General features: G+C 36.0%; 2 protein-coding genes across 3 annotated transcripts in view; one reads left to right on the forward strand and one right to left on the reverse strand.

Moving 5' to 3' along the window:
* Positions 1–94: 94 nt before the first annotated feature.
* On the reverse strand, positions 95–13,087 carry LOC137385600 (phospholipid hydroperoxide glutathione peroxidase-like). Of its 2 annotated transcripts, XM_068072096.1 has the most exons (7): positions 12,984–13,074; positions 4,607–4,670; positions 2,339–2,427; positions 1,822–1,969; positions 1,219–1,367; positions 650–734; positions 95–450 (listed from the first exon to the last, which is right to left on the reverse strand). In XM_068072096.1, exons 2-7 carry the CDS (start codon positions 4,643–4,645, stop codon positions 409–411), a joined length of 552 nt encoding a protein of 183 aa, XP_067928197.1. In that variant the 5' UTR covers positions 4,646–4,670; positions 12,984–13,074; the 3' UTR covers positions 95–408. The 2 variants fall into 2 exon arrangements, with proteins under 2 accessions (XP_067928197.1, XP_067928198.1); XM_068072097.1 differs by lacking the exon at positions 4,607–4,670 and having other exon boundaries at positions 12,984–13,087.
* Positions 13,088–13,364: 277 nt separating this feature from the next.
* Positions 13,365–16,210, forward strand: part of LOC137385857 (heparan-alpha-glucosaminide N-acetyltransferase-like) — a 32,269-nt gene continuing 29,423 nt past the window's right edge. Inside the window, exon 1 of the mRNA XM_068072435.1 lies at positions 13,365–13,401. Within this exon, the coding sequence (XP_067928536.1) occupies positions 13,386–13,401 (16 nt within the window). The 5' untranslated portion in view covers positions 13,365–13,385. The remainder of the gene's footprint in view (positions 13,402–16,210) is intronic.

Consider the following 16,210-nt stretch of genomic DNA (forward strand, 5'->3'; position numbering starts at 1 on the left):
CAAGCCTCAACCATAACTTGAAATTGTACATAATGTGAATTGCCTGATCATATGTTACTGCATACAACCACTCCGTAAACAATAAACCATGATATGGTAATTTACATGTTTATTTTCTATGAACAACATGATTTAATTCGTACAAAAATAAATCGGATACAGCGACTAGGATGAGATAAGGGCAGACATTTTGTAGGTTGCTAATAAGTTCCGTGTGGTGAAGGATCCAGCTTGCATATGCTTGAATAAGCTTTCAATGCATGCCTTCATAAGACCATGGAATGAATTAGACATCCCCAGTATAAATGCACAAATATCATCTGGCTATATATTATGAATCATGTAAGAAACTAACAAAGAGTATCAGCAACTGCTGCCAAATGATAGCATCGGTGTAGAAGGTGTACGTTACTCGATTCCAAGCTCCTTCTTGATGTCTTTCTCCATTGACTACATAAGGAAACAATAGACTCACCAACAGTTCATGCTTATCCACACACGTTCCATCAAGAATGCAAGTATAGCTTTTGATAATGTAATATACGACACAAAGTGCTACTGTATAAATCAGCAATACTGTGTTGAATCACAAGTCAACTAAAAAGGAGTTGGATGTTTGAAGATGATGTGAATCAGTGGTAACACTTACCAGAGGTTCGTCATTTGGTGCGTATCTTTTGACCGGAACGCCTTGCTTGTTGATGAGGAACTTGGTGAAGTTCCATTTGATAGCGCTAAAAGATTGAGAAGTTCCTATTAGTGTCACCACTCACCTGACCACACATGTACATCAGACAAGCTCATCTAGTCGTATGTTAACGAACAATGTAATTGAACAAAATCTGCAAGTGTAACCTAAAGCACCATCCAGCTATATATCCGACTATGCATCACAACAGCTTTAAAAAGCACAGAATCCCCAGTATTTCATTCTATAGACTAGCACTAATTGCCAGTCTAGAGAATGAAAGTTATTTGTACGTGAGCATACCTGAAAAGATTGTAGTGATAACAGAAAGGTAAACAAAACCAATCAGTGTAATTAGTTACTTTACCTCATTGTAAAGTATGTTCACAGTTTGTATCATTTGGTAAGAGAGATTGCTCACAACGAAAAAGTCCTCCATATTGCAGACACTGTTCACGTTATAGAAATCACACCAGCTTCTCTTAATAATGACTGACTAAAGTTTCTTTTTCTGAAGAGGAAAAACTCACTTGAATAGAAATCCAGTTTGTTTGCTCTTTAGATAGTTCCAGAGGGGGTGGGCCGAATTGCCATTAACATTAATTTTACTAAAAAGGTCAAATTGAGTACCATATTTTGTAGTAGCAAATTCTTTAATCTCTGCATCAGTGCCAGGTTCCTGTGAAATGAGAGGCGGATGAGTGATGAATTTTACTAGCAGTCTATTTTATTACCAGTGGCACAACATTTTTGTTACAAAAAAAGAAAAAGTTCAGTGAAAGAGAAGCGTCCAATTTATCATTATCAAGTCGAGGCCTATGACTGAGCCTTGTTTGCCTTATTGATTAGCCATTATTGATTAACCATATCGCATTAAAATGTTTGCTGCACATGCAAACACTCTTAACAAGTAATCAAAAGGGGAATGAAATCGATTAAGGCAAGTCATAGCTTTTGCCGTCTTCTTCGTACCAGGAAAAACCAAGCCTGTCAAAGCTGCCATTGCCATTTCAGCGAATGAGAACCTAATAAACATCATAAACTGAAACATTCGCATAAATGTGTGCATCACTCTGACTACAGAGCAAGCCACAAGTACTAGATGGCTTGTATAAAAACTAGATCTCACTCACCTGGCTGCCAAATTGATTGCAAGGGAAAGCAAGAATTCTAAGCCCCGCGGACTCGGCATACTTGGTATGGAGTTCCTGCAGTTGCTTATAATTCTTGTCAGTGAAGCCTCATTGGCTCGCCACGTTGACGATGACGCAGACATGGCCCCTGTAATGACACTTTGGCGTCACATCTACTTTGACATTCAAACAAAATTATCACACAAAATATCGTTGAACATAACTGGACAACTTTGGCTCTTGTAATACAAAATTCCATTTTAAGATGTTGCGAAATTGCAGACTAAACAGCAAAAACCATCATGAACAAAACCTGCTTAGATGGTAAAATCGTGTCTATGCTATGTGACAGTCACATTCGCACATCACGATGCAGCTTGCATTACCGTTTGTTAGATCAGTTTTATAAGATTAATGTAATAAATAATACATGTTTATCTTTTGGAGACATTAATAGGGACTATGACACAACAAACTACGTTCTTTACAACTGTGGTTTTTGTTAGCATCAGCCCACCTGTATTTGTCTAATGATACCTCCTGGCCATCAATATCTTTTGCTGAAAACTCATAGATAGACGTAGCGGCTTTCCAGTTTTGCTCCGCCTAAAACACACATGATGGCTTATTAGATAATATCTAGAGATAGCAATGGCAGTCAGTGGTAGACACCCCTTTTAATGCTCAAATGCTTCACTTACCATGACTCTGTGCGCTGCTCATTCAGCTAATCAGTATAAGTAGAATCGTTATGACGCTGTCGTAACAAAAACAAAAAATTTCCAACTCATTGGAAAAAATAATAGGTAAAGCGATTGACAATATACAAACCTTTTTGTCCACTATAGTCACACTATGAACTCTGGTTGTGCTATGACAACATAACATTATTTATGATAGGCAGGCGCCGCAGTCCATCGAAATTACGAATGCGCACTTACTAAGAACTGGCATGAAAATGAAAATCGATTACATGAATTGGAGTCAACAATCATTTCCACATTTACGCAAACGTTCTGTTTGTTCACCTATTGTTACACTGGTATTGTTACCCTGCGCATTAGGCCTTATTATATTCTTCAGTTAGTTTGAATCAAATGATAAGAAACAATGCAAACTATTATAGTTGAGAACTATTACGCAAGACTACCAGTAATTAGAACTAGCTAAAAATACTGCTGAAAACTTGGAGGAAGTTCATGTAATGCAAACTCAAAAAAGCAAACAGCATCAAACATTCCATTCTAATGAAGTAGACAAGATGAATGTGATGCAGTAAGCATACATTAAAAAAGTATTATAAATTTGATATTAATAATAGCTGTAAGATGAAGCATAGGTCCTACAAAATACATGCTCTCCACAGTAATGAGCTTTAGGTGTAACATTTTTCTGTCACTTGACTATTGAAAAACAGTCATAATAACGAGTTCAAATTGGAAAAAAGTATTGAATGGGCATCATTGATACATACAATCATATTTAGTAGACATACAGTTGTCATTCAAACAAACGTTACACAAAGTAAATCTTTTGTAAGACAACCAAACGTTAACGCTAACCGCATGTAAAGGAATAATCACATAGCAAAAGTTATTCGTAATCACCAATGAATGAAATACCACATGTAGGGGACATTTGGTAACAAAATTGCAAAGTGACCGCAGCAGGTATACCAACCAGCAGAATTCATATCATCCCAACGGACACTAAACAATTATTGCCATAGAAGTGTGAACAAACATACAAGCATTTGAAACAGACCAACAATCTTAACTCTAGTATGGAATATAAACACAAACAAATACGACACCAGATATTGCTAATGTTAACAGACGTTATACTTGAAATAAATATGTAAGGATAACTGAATGTGTCAGTTAGTGAAGTGCATTAATTGTCATACTCTAATTTCTTTGTTTGTAAAAAAAAGTATTACAATACAACCAGCAAACAGTTCCATGCTATCAAAAGTCCAAATTTTCTCATCATTTTACAGTACATGTACTGCCTTAAAATTTCATCTATGTGAGAGAGGTGGTCACTGCTCCAGTGACTTAATGAATGAAATCTATAAGACAATTTAAAAGATTTGGTGATTTGCAGTGATCGTTATTAAACTTGGAGTGATAGGACTGTAGACACAATAATGTATACAAAATGGATAGTTTGCATAAAAAGCTCCACATCCAGCTTGCAACACAAGATTCACTAGTTGCCCTCAATTGTGACGTACATGTATATATAGCCTTTTGGTGAATAGTTTGCAGCAATCTCAATGATTTTTACACGAAAATGTTTAAATTCAAAGAACAACCAAAGTAAAGACAAAAAATCCAGGTTACAAAGGTGTTTGAATAAACTATATTTGCGAGCCATAAAAAATGGCATGTTAACAATTACAAAGCATTGAAATATATTTTCCTATATATTTTAAATGGCGACAACAAAAACCAAGTATACACATGTTATAGTTGAAAGACAGTACACTATTTGGTAGCATTTAATAGAGAGCCAGAGCCACTTCAGCCATCAGATTTGTTTTATGTAAAAGGGTATATTTAGACATATTTACATAAACTGGACAATGATAACCAAATATTTGCTTGGCTTACTGTTTGACCTTAATCCGCAAAGCTTTTAGTACAACATCACCCACATTACATTTACTAGAATTATCTTCTAGGATCAGACAAAGTACAAAATGAACTGAGCACTAATTAATGTGGCCAATATTGATACTAATCTCCGAACTGCCATATAATGTAATGCTACCATTCATTACCAGTGTAGTGATTTGTCTAAAGAATTTCATCTTCATCATCTTGATGTCTAGCCTGACATATAACCTACAAAATGTAGAAATATTTTTGATACAATTACTTCTGTCATGAAGACAAAAATATATTGATTTTATACACTTATTAAGATTTAACAACAATAAAGCATGGCTCAGAAAAAGTCCTATTTTAATTTAATATTCTCTATTTGAATTAAGACATTGAGCAGATAATTAACTTACGTTTAAAAGCAAATATGAATACCGATATACTATTTGCTGTCCACCCTAGACACGAGCGAAAGCCTCTGTTGGTTGTGAAGTTATTTGTCAATAGCAATTGTTGGAGTTTCTGCCCAACCAATAAGAATCTTAGATCAGTTATGGCTCATCCAAGAATTGCAAATGCCAGCGACGAAGAACATAGTTGAGTGAATCAATTACTGACATTTTGTCCATCAATAAGAATGTCATGAAGTGAACAAATCTTCCTGAGTGAAAGTTTATGTTACTTAAACTGTGTCATTGTACCATTGGCTAGAAATAATCTACTGATCAGTTTCTAACAACACTTGACATAGCTGACTGATTTTACCATGCGGGACTCACAATATTTTCGAGCTTCAACATGCACTTTTGTGATTCTGCTATTTTAAGGGAGTCGCTACCACCTTCATTGGCTAACCTAAAAAACCTTCGGCCATACAAGACCAATTCCTTTTTCGCATGTTTTGACTTCAAGAACTCCTTTCAATTTATACTGTCAATTTATTTAGGCATATTGTAGCTATTGGGAACAAACTTTTTAATGTGATTATCCTATGGACAAACTATAGAAGACGGAGTGGTAGAAGCTAAGTATTAATTTATTTAATGTCACAAATAGTTCTTTAATCAGAGCCATTCATACCAGTCACTGAAATGGAAGCAATGAATTTTTTAATGGCTGTAAGTCTATGCTGCTTTACTAGCCTCACTTTCCTACTAATGACAATACGTGTAGGCCTAATTTGATAATGATATGGAACATCAACAAGGGTGAATGTAGACAGGAATGGATGCCAAAATTCCAAGATTGAATGTTAAAGTTGAATGTCAAAATGACAGTAAGTCCACCTTATTTTATGTGAATTTGTTGTCCGTTTTATTCTTTGAGTGTGTTGAGAGTCACCTAAAGGAACTTACAGAATTTGTGACTAATTTAGCACGGTCAAAGAATACTATTCAGGAAATAAAGATTGATGTTATCAATGTTTCCGAAACACCATGAGGACAAGATCACCACCAGACTAGGGAAAATTTTGCAGTTCGAGAAAAACAAAGACAAGAGGTCCATTCCTTTACCAAAGTAAAAATTCAAACAGGTTTCAACAGCGCAAAGCCTGTTGGCTGTTTGGTCTTTGGAATACAGCGCCAAAGTTCTAGAGTGCAAACGCATGGTCGGCAGAAGGATATACTTGATAGTCCTCTATAATGACTCCATTACCAACAGCCTGCGTTCATTCATTTCATAACCAGTTCTAACTAAAAAGAAACTTCCTAGATTTCAGATCTGTATAAGTTCGATTGTTGCTTGTGATATGTTTTTATTTAAAAGCGCCTGTTTATTCTGTGACAAACTGCCACATTCTAAAAATAGCTGCTGGTTTTAAATAATTGCGTAGCACATCTGTTCTCCTAGCTGCCTAGAAAAACTTTGTATTCCCCACCATCTTAGCTTTTTTTACTAGAGAGATAATATTCTGGTTTAGCTAGAAATATAGAAATCAGATTCACACACAATGTTCTCCTGTCACAACTACCTAAAACAAGAATTCTACATAATTTATGCCATAAATTATTTTGGTCCATATAGCAGCTGGACTAAATTTCTACATTTTTGGTAATAAGCTATGAAATGATGAGTCAGGTATATGCTCGAATTGAATTATTGTAAAACCTCTAATTGAACGCCGTGGGCGCTGTTTCTTAATCCTTCTATAGCAGCAGTCAATTGGAGGTGGTGTTCAAATAGAGGATGTCGTTGTATTTTTCAAATGGCTCGTCAGAACTTTCGGAGGATAAATTTAGCCCTTTTACGGCAGAAGCGAATGTCACCTATTTGTTGCCCTTATTTCTGGCGGAGCAATATTAAACCTTTTGGATGCAATAAATCTGCTAACTTACCTCCAACTTGTCGAAGATCTCTTAATAAACATGCATTGAGAAACCGAAAAATATCTCTACCAGTTGATATATATTATTTGCAATTAACCTGCGATGATATTATAGCTTGTATCCTGCTTTGATATTTTTTTAGAGCTTTGCTCTTAAAAGAGTAGAGTTTTGCTCGCTAAACGTAGCTTTTAGCCTAAAACTAATCGCTCATCTACCATCAAGAATGTAAACTGTTTTTATATACATACATGTATGTAAGTTGAAGTATCAAGACCGCTTTAAACATGGAACTACTATTAGCCTGATACAGTTATCAGGAACAGTTAACGTACAAAGTGCAAAGCTTTGGAGCTGGCCAACGAGATAATTGATTGTTATTGATGTAAACAATACATATATAAATATGATTTTGTGGACATTTTTTTACTGATCACTTAATATCATTATCACTTAATCTTCATGAAGATCAAAGATTATCAAAGTGTCAGTCAAATGGAGGTGGCATTCAAATAGAGGGTGGCGTTCTATTTTTCAACCCTTCTCTCATAGTGGAGATCAAATGGAGGTGATGTTCAATTAAAGGTTTTACAGTAACTTGGATTCGCCAGTCTCACTGTCCAGTTTGGATAAACTTGGGATGTATTCTCATTGATGCTCATTTTGTTGTTTCTTCCAACAGCTCCAATATTTAGATGTAAGAGAGCACTCTTAACCTTTGCTGCATTCCTATTACCACCTAACTTGATTTTGTGCAAAGATCATTTAGAGCCAGATGATCAGTAACAGGCATGTAGATAAACGCAATGAGTATTCAGAATTGATTATATAATACATCTTAGTCAGCCAAATATATTTAAGTAATGCACTTTCGCTAGCTATGTTTAATAAGAATTAGCTAAAAAAGAACTTATTTCAAACAAAATAGATCAAAAATAAGGAACTAAAGAGCACAATTACTAAGCTGACACAGGGGGTGGGGTACTCTCTATGAGCCAGCCCCAAACTGGGTAAGTTTTCTCTTTCGTTAATATGACTGGAAGAAAAGGAAAGCAAAATGCTACTAAAGCTATGGACAGTTCTGCCTCTGTGCACGAAAAGTTAGACCTGATTATCAAGCGTCTGGACAGCTTTGATTTACGCCTACGAAATTTAAAAACAGAGCAAATGGAGCTAACCAAGAGTTTAAAACTTTATCTATGGAGAAATAGATCAGTTAAATCCAATGCAGATGTAAATGAGGCAGTTGAAGCTCGAGATATCCAAGCTTGACAAAAACAGCTTGTTATAACTCAAATTCCATATCGTTCTGAAGTAAACTGGATTGAAGCCGTACAGAAGATCGCTAGCAAACTCAACAGTAAATTAAATGCATCAAATGAGATAGACTAAATTTATAGGGTGAGACAGACAGATCGCATGTGAAATTTTGCGCACCTTCCAACAAGACGCTTTTTATTCTGATTATAAAGTCACCTGAAACTACCACCCATCTTGGTATTGGAAGAAAATGGAAAAAATATTTATTAATGATCTTCTCAGTCTCACTCAAGCAAAGCTATATAAACTGACTGGAGATTTTAAAAAGCGGCATGACTATAAGTTTTCCTGAACTGTCCACAAAAAAATATTTTGAGTAAAATAGTGACTCTCCTGCTATCTTAGTTAAATCTGAAGTTTTTAAATGAACTGTCTGTTGAGGAATAACTTACCTTGTTTGCTTGTGAATGTTCTGCTTTTGTATTCACTCTATTTCTTTTTCTAACTAACTTTATGGATTGTCTTTTTCATTGTTCTAACCATAAACTTGACATTTTTGATGTTTTTTAAAATAAAAACTTCATTGGCTTAATAAATTTATATATTCAAAGTTTATGAAGTAATTTCAGCCAACTTGAAAAACTTTTAGGGTCTCTTTCTAAACCAGTTGATATTGTGTGTCTAACTGAAACCTTTATTTACGAGTATGAATACCATTACTTTCCTCTTGCTGATTATATTTTTAGGGAAAGAAAGAGACAGTCGAGGAGGTGGTGTTGGGGCCTACGTGCATGGTGGCATTGCCGAGAGCGTGGAGGCGGATCCGGTCGGCATATCTGGTACAGAGTCATTGGCTATCAGGCTGCATGGCGGAATTTTCAGAGATTAGCAGGCGGTCTTGTTACCACAATAGTCTACCGTCAACCAAGTTCTAATATACATTAATTTCTATATTACCTGCAGCAGTATTTTCTTACAACAAAAGCCTTAAACTTTCATGTATTCATGGGTGACATAAATATTAAAGGTTGATTTGCAACAAAATTCACATTACCGTTATTTGATATGAAAAGATTCACCATGTCTTACTCTGTTGTGTTGTAGGTGCCAAATATGTGGAAATGTGATTACAAGCTCTTAAAAGCTCAAAAACGAATAGAAAATCGCAGCCACACGAGACCGCTGTAGTTTGGATTCCCTTTCCAAAACGGCTCAAATGTCATGTAGTTGAAAGAGATGGTTTCTGTTTACATTTTTTTGCAACCTTATTCGTCGAAATATTTTCACAAATATATTTCACACACTCAATAAAACTATGTCTATTGTTCTTACGCGTCTGTTTTATCGTCATTGTAATGCTGTCACTTTTAGCATTGATATCTTATAACTTACCGTAAATTAACCTTAGCTCGAAGGAGTACATATCATTGTCTGATAATTATGACGAGCCTGTTGGTCACCTGTGATAATCGAAAAGTGCTGCAGAAATTATTTGCGAAGTATTGGGTCACATGATCAGAGAACGACTTGACGATTGAATAATGCCGAAACAAAACTGTGAAGTAACGAGCAACTATATTTGATACGGGGTCTTCGGTAAAACCCGAAGTGTTTGTCATAAACTAGTACTACGATAAGTTTTATATTGAGCTTTGTATTGGTCTTTCAATTCACGTGAGAACATACGTGACAAGACGATAACCAAATTTCGTGGCTACGTATTCGAAATAAAGAGATTCCAATCTACGGCCGCTTTTCGTTTTTGAGCTTTTAAGAGCTTGTAATCACATTTCCACACATTTGGCACCTACAACACAACAGAGTAAGACATGGTGAATCTTTTGATACCAAATAACTGTAATGTGAATTTTGTTGCAAGTCAACCTTTAACATGCTGAACAAAACTGGGACTAGCGATGAACCTAAAAGCATTCTTGCAACAACAAATTATTATAGTTTAATTAATATTCCTATTCGAATTGACTCGTGTATAGATCATATCTGCGTAAACATTTGTGAAAAATATTTTTCATCAGGAACAATTACTACTTCCATATCAGACTATCTTGCGACTTTTGTTTTAATTAAATATATCACTGAACAATTTTTTGAAAAATGTTCGATATCTAAAAGGCCTAAAACATTTAAGTAAAACAACTTCTTAGGAGATTGTCTTACTACAGATTGGTACAAGCTTGTTTGTTCTCATCCTGATGTAAATACTATGTATGATGAATTTTTGAGCAAATTTCTATCAGTATGTGATAAGCATGCACTTGAAGCAAAAGTTAAACCTTTGTTTAAGAAGGGTTCACCAAAGCTTTTAATCAAATTAAAGACGTATATCTATATTGCCAGTTTTTAGTAAAATTTGAGAAAATTGCTAATACGCAAATATTTAGAAAAAACATTTTTACACCACAACAATTTGGTTTAAAAAAAACGAAACTTTAGCCAAGCATTAACTGAGCTAACAAATAAAGTTTTATCCGCAATGAACCATGGCAGCGCAGTAGCCTACTAGGGATATTTCTTGATTTTAGTAAGGCATCTGCTACTATTGATCAAAATATACTCATTCTCAAATTAAAATATATGCACTTTTCAGCGTCTTCTATTCACTGGATAAAAAACTACTTGGAATATAAAAAACAGGTAACCTTTATAGAAAACTATAAATATAGCTTTTCAAGTAGAAGAGATTGCGGCGTTCCTCAAGGTTCTATCCTGAGTCCAACCTTGTTTTTAATATATATATGTTAATGATTTTGTGTCATCTAATAATCATTTAAAACCTATTCTATAGGCTTATGACACAAATTTATTTTTGAGTCCAACAATTTGAATAATGACATTGATATAGGCCTATACCTAGTTAATAATGAACTTCAAAAAATTGAACAATGGTGTAACACAAATAAATTAACTGTAATCATGGACAAAACAATGTACATTGTAATGAGAAATCATCAAAACAAAATTAAATTAGAAAAATCAATAAAACTATTTGATTTGGAGACATCTTCGATCAAATTCTTAGAAATTCATTTGGCTAGTCCCCTGGTATGGGATACACAAATCAATAAGCTAAATAAGCAGATAAGATCTATGTCAAGCCTAATTAAGAGATGTTCTAAACTTTTACCCAAATGTATTATGGAACTAATATAGGCCTACAAGGCACTTATATACAGTCAAACATGGATAACTCGTCCACGGATAGCTCGAACACATGGTTAATTCGAACATTTCCTTTGGTCCGTTCCCACGTATTGATAAGTTGCTATAGATAACTCGAACTCAACACTGTTAATTCGAACTGTTTTTTTGCCCAACGGCTACCGAAACGGTTGTTATCGCTTTAGAAATGCACTTTATTCAAAGCCATAGAGGTAAACTTCATCTTTTCGTAATTCATAAGCGTCGTTATTACCACCATCGGCAAAATATTTTTGTCAACGACTTTTCTAAAAGTTTGGTGAAATTTGATTTATACTGCGATTCGATGAATAGCACGGGCTAGCCGGGACACGCGTGCAAGGATTTTCGCCACGCGCATACAAAACAAAAATCGCATGTTGTTTTTGTTTTGTATGTGTGTGGCGAAAATCCTTGAGTGCGTGGCGTAACCCAGCTAGCCCGTGATGAATAGTTTTCCGACGTTGATTCCGTGTTGAATCAACGTCGGAATGTTGAATGTTTAAATCGTCTTAAAAATTCTTGTAATTAAACGTATACGTTGTCTGAGCTACAAAAAAACTATTCATCGTTTGACCTAAACACAGAATACGTGTGTACATTCAATAAGTATCTATTAAAAAAGCGTGAGTGATATAGAATGTACCGTAAAACCTCGTAAAACTTCTAATTGAACTGCATCGGAGTGTTGCTCTTAACGAATCCCAGGTAAAGTAAGGTAATCTGCATAAACTTCAAGAAAAAACGGCAAAATTGATCGTGGGTAAAACACCAAAAGAAAAAAATGTCTTTTCTTTTGAGCATTTCAACAACGATCAAGTTTTGCCAATGTCAATCTGAAAAACGTCCTGGCAATAACATCACCTCAAACAACAAACCAATCTCAAGTGATAGAAAAATCTCTATACTTTTTCATGAAAACGTTTTAAACTTTACATTAGAAGCATTTAATTTGAAACAAGCCATTTGTGCTTTTGATTTATATTATAGTTTGTATATGTACATGTATCTACTAATAAATAAGTAAATATATGGACTTGTGACAGTGCTCTGATAACTTGAACGCTCTGATAATTCGAACACTTTTGCTCGGTCCCTTGAAGTTCGAGTTATCCATGTTTGACTGTACTTTGAAATTAGTTACTGTCTAAAGTCATGGGAAAATACTCTATATTGTTATTTAAAATATATATTATATCACAAAAACGTCTAAAAATAGACATAATCTTTAATAAACCACCATTGACTTCATCTCGGTCCCTGTTTGTTCAGCTGTTTGTGTTGCCTGTTGATAAACTTTACCAATATAAAATTCTCTTGATAGCTAAGTCAAAATTTTATTCAAGTGATGACAAAACCAAAAAAGGTTCACACTACAACACCAGATTTTTAAAAACTAATCTACCTATACCATTATTTTTATAGTGCTTTAGGTCAAAAAACAATCGAACAATAAAAGCTCGAATATATATACCCAACCACATTTGGTAGTTACCTATACGAAAACGCCACGTGCTACAAGCCCTATATAGTATCACTTCGGGTTTCAGAATGCTCCCAAAAGATCTAACATGATTAGTACTCAAATATACGTAAGTTAATGTATTTTAAGCTGCAACTATTCCCGGAGCAAAACAGTAAATCAGTTCACGGAAGCCACAAGAAAGTTCGTCTAAGTTTTAAAACGGCAGAAACAGTAAAAATCAATAAAGTGTCTAATACCTTTTAAATGTATCACTTCAGTATATATGTTACAGATAAACAGACTTACCATTAGAGAAACTATGCTGCAAGTCAGTGCAACAAAGGCAATTACCGCACCAGCGCCCAGTATGCAGACGCGGAGTTTGCAATCTAAAAGATAACGCAGCGACATGTCGCGGCGGAAGTAATCATTTCGGCCGGTTTTTTTGACAGCGAATCACAAACTATTCGTAGCGCTTATCGCTTTTCCAATTGAACTTCGACCAACACCACCAGGTCTCGTATTGAGCGCTTTGTAAATTAACCTGTTATACCCAGCCTTGATGTATAAGTCGCCAAACCTGAGTAAGTTCACATGACTTAGAGCGTAATCCTAAAATAAGTTTGTAGCATAACGTTGTCTGTATCATTTGTATCTACTGTATAAAAATTGAGGCTACTATTTAGATCTGTCCAAGCGTCCACGAAAATGAATAAAGCAAAATGTAAGTGACGAACACTTCACTACATCCAAGGGTTATGTACTAACATAATCTAATAATTGTCACACTTTTATATTACCAAGTTTTATTTCGTATAATAGGAAAATATGGAAATCTTTTTTATGTATTATCTATCGATATTAAATTAATCTAGATTGCGAAAGGCTAAAATTATATCTGACGAGTGCGAGTGCGACTGTCTCAGCCATATTTACGTTTACATAACCGATTTTGATATCTTGCATCATTTTGTCAACGTTTAAAAGTAGTCACACGTTGATCTATAGTAAACCAGATAAATCTTTTCATACTATTTTTCAACAGCTATGCCTTGAAACGTCACATCATTCTCACTCCAGAGGCATTGAACTATCATACATTAGAAAAATTAACAAGAAAAAGTGTAGTTTGATTAATTAGTACAAACAATGTAACTAGCATGCACAAAAAATCGCAAAAAGGTTATAAGAGTTTGATGCTATAATAATGGAGTTATATTCCACTGTCACCCTGTGATTGATCTTAAATTGATCTTATATCCCTCTTTCTAAGCGGGTAACCATCTGAACTAAATGATCCGTACAAGCACTTTTTGGGAAAACTGAATACAGTGGCTAAAGTAAACATACGACTTGAAAGCTTATAAAGTAAGTATACAACCTGAACAAATAGTAGTAAAGTAAATAGTAAAATGAGAGTTTTAGTTAAGGTTGTGTTAATTGCTATCCTCGAGTATTAAGAATCGGCTATCTTTGACGAAAGTTAAGTGGTAGGTAGCATGTAGCATTAATTGTCTTTAGAATGCGTGTCCATATTAATAGAGCTGGTAATCCTCTAGTCTTTTAGGTATTCTTCGCTCTCTAGCTAGAACATAACCCCTACCTGATCTAGGATAACTGGCGGAGTGAGTTAGATCCGAACTCGTGCCTTCTGGGCTATCCAGATTAGGTGCCTGCAATCCTGAAGAGTCGGCCTCAATGTTAATCATAGGACCTGGCACCTCTGTACTCTCAGGACCCGGCGGCGAAGCTTTAGGTGATGGCACCTCGGGGCCCTTTTCCCGGACAGACACCAGAGCACTCCTGTTTCTTCTGATTGTTCCCTTAGCAGTCTGCACATTGTAAGAACGTGAAGGAATGTTACATAGTACTGTGCTTTCCCGTTTCATGTCCCTAACATAAACTGGTGAGCCAGGCTTGAGTTCCAGTAACTGGTGTGCTCTGTGTCTTTTGTTGTAGTTCATCATGGTCCTTTCTCTTATTTCCTTTCTATGTTTACTATTGATTCAGTGCCCCTCTGCAGAAAACATTGAGCGGGAAAGATCGGCAGAGTAGTTCTGAGAAGTCTGCCCATCAAGAGCTCCTATGGAGTCAAGCCATTCTCTAAGGGTGTAGCTTTGTAGATCATTAAGCTCAGATAGGGATCTGCTGATTTCATCCACATCCTCTTCACAGTGTCAACAGCTCTCTCAGTTTCTCCGTTTGACTTGGGATAGCGAGGAGAGCTAGTAATATGCTGAAAGTCGTAAAAACGAGAGAACTCATAAAATTCTTTTGAGCTAAACTGGGGACCATTATCAGATATCATGACTTGTGGAATGTCATGCACTGAAAAGATAGCCTCAAGTTTGTCTATGACAGTAAGAGTTCCCATTGAGTCCAATCGTCCGACCTCTATATAGCGACTATAATAGTCCACAACCAGTAGATATTGTTGTTTCTTAAACTTAACTGTCTGCTCCAAGTCTTGACCAAGCACTGTCAGGAAACGTTGAAAGACTGAGAGGCTCAACAGAAGTAGGTGAGTTGATCTTGCATTGGCAGCAGCTTTGTACCATTTCTTTTATCTGAGCTGACATTCTTGGCCACCAAACAGATCTCCTGTCTCTTCGTAGAAATTTTGTAATGCCCTGGTGAATCTGATCCAAAACCTCTAGCCACATCTCATTGGGAATAACAATCCGTTGATTATATAACAGTAAGCCATCAACCTCCATGAAGTGTTCCTTCTCGTCCCAGTACGGGTGTAATGCGGTGTTGGCGTCTGTCTTGTAAGTGGACCATCCTAGTCTTACTGACTTCAGAACCTCTTGACAGATAGTGTCAATACGCTGTGCTTCTTTGATCTTGCTAGTCTGTGGATCTTCAATTACTATAGGTGTAGTACAGATATTCCTTTCTGGGACAAAAGCAAGATCTACAACAGAAGATTCCTCAACAGGTGCCCTAGATAGAGCGTCAGAGAGGGGATTCTGATTGCCTCGAACATGCTCAACTTTGGGAGCTTATCGCATCACTCTGAGACACATTCTCAAAACTCTGGCTGGCACCCGATCCAGGTTTTTCACCTTCATAAGTGAAGGTGAATCTAACCTGATCTAACTTGTCACAAGCCCAAGCCATCGCGAGAGCCTTCTTTTCAATTACTGCATACTTTCTTTTGACATCAGTCAGAGATCTAGATGCATAATAAACTGGCCTCCTTGTTCCATCCTTTTGAGTCTGGAACATGGTGGCCCCGATTCCGTAATGGCTAGCATCAGCAGGTACAATGGTTTGTACTGAACAGTCATAATGAGACATGACTGCTGTTGAGGTGAGGACCTTTTTAATTTTCTGGAAAGCCTCTTCTTGTGGGAGTCCCCAGACCCATGTCTTGCTCTCTTTCAACGATTCCCTCATTGGTGCATTCATTGATGAAAGATGAGGTAAAAAGCGAGCTAGCTGATTGAGTATTCCATGTAATTTTCTTAGCTCAGTCTTGTTAGTCGGTGCTGGATATTCTTGTATGGCCTTTATTTTAGCAGGATCTG

Source organism: Watersipora subatra, chromosome 1, assembly GCF_963576615.1.
Source record: "Watersipora subatra chromosome 1, tzWatSuba1.1, whole genome shotgun sequence".
In the NCBI taxonomy this organism is placed as follows: Eukaryota; Metazoa; Bryozoa; class Gymnolaemata; order Cheilostomatida; family Watersiporidae; genus Watersipora; species Watersipora subatra.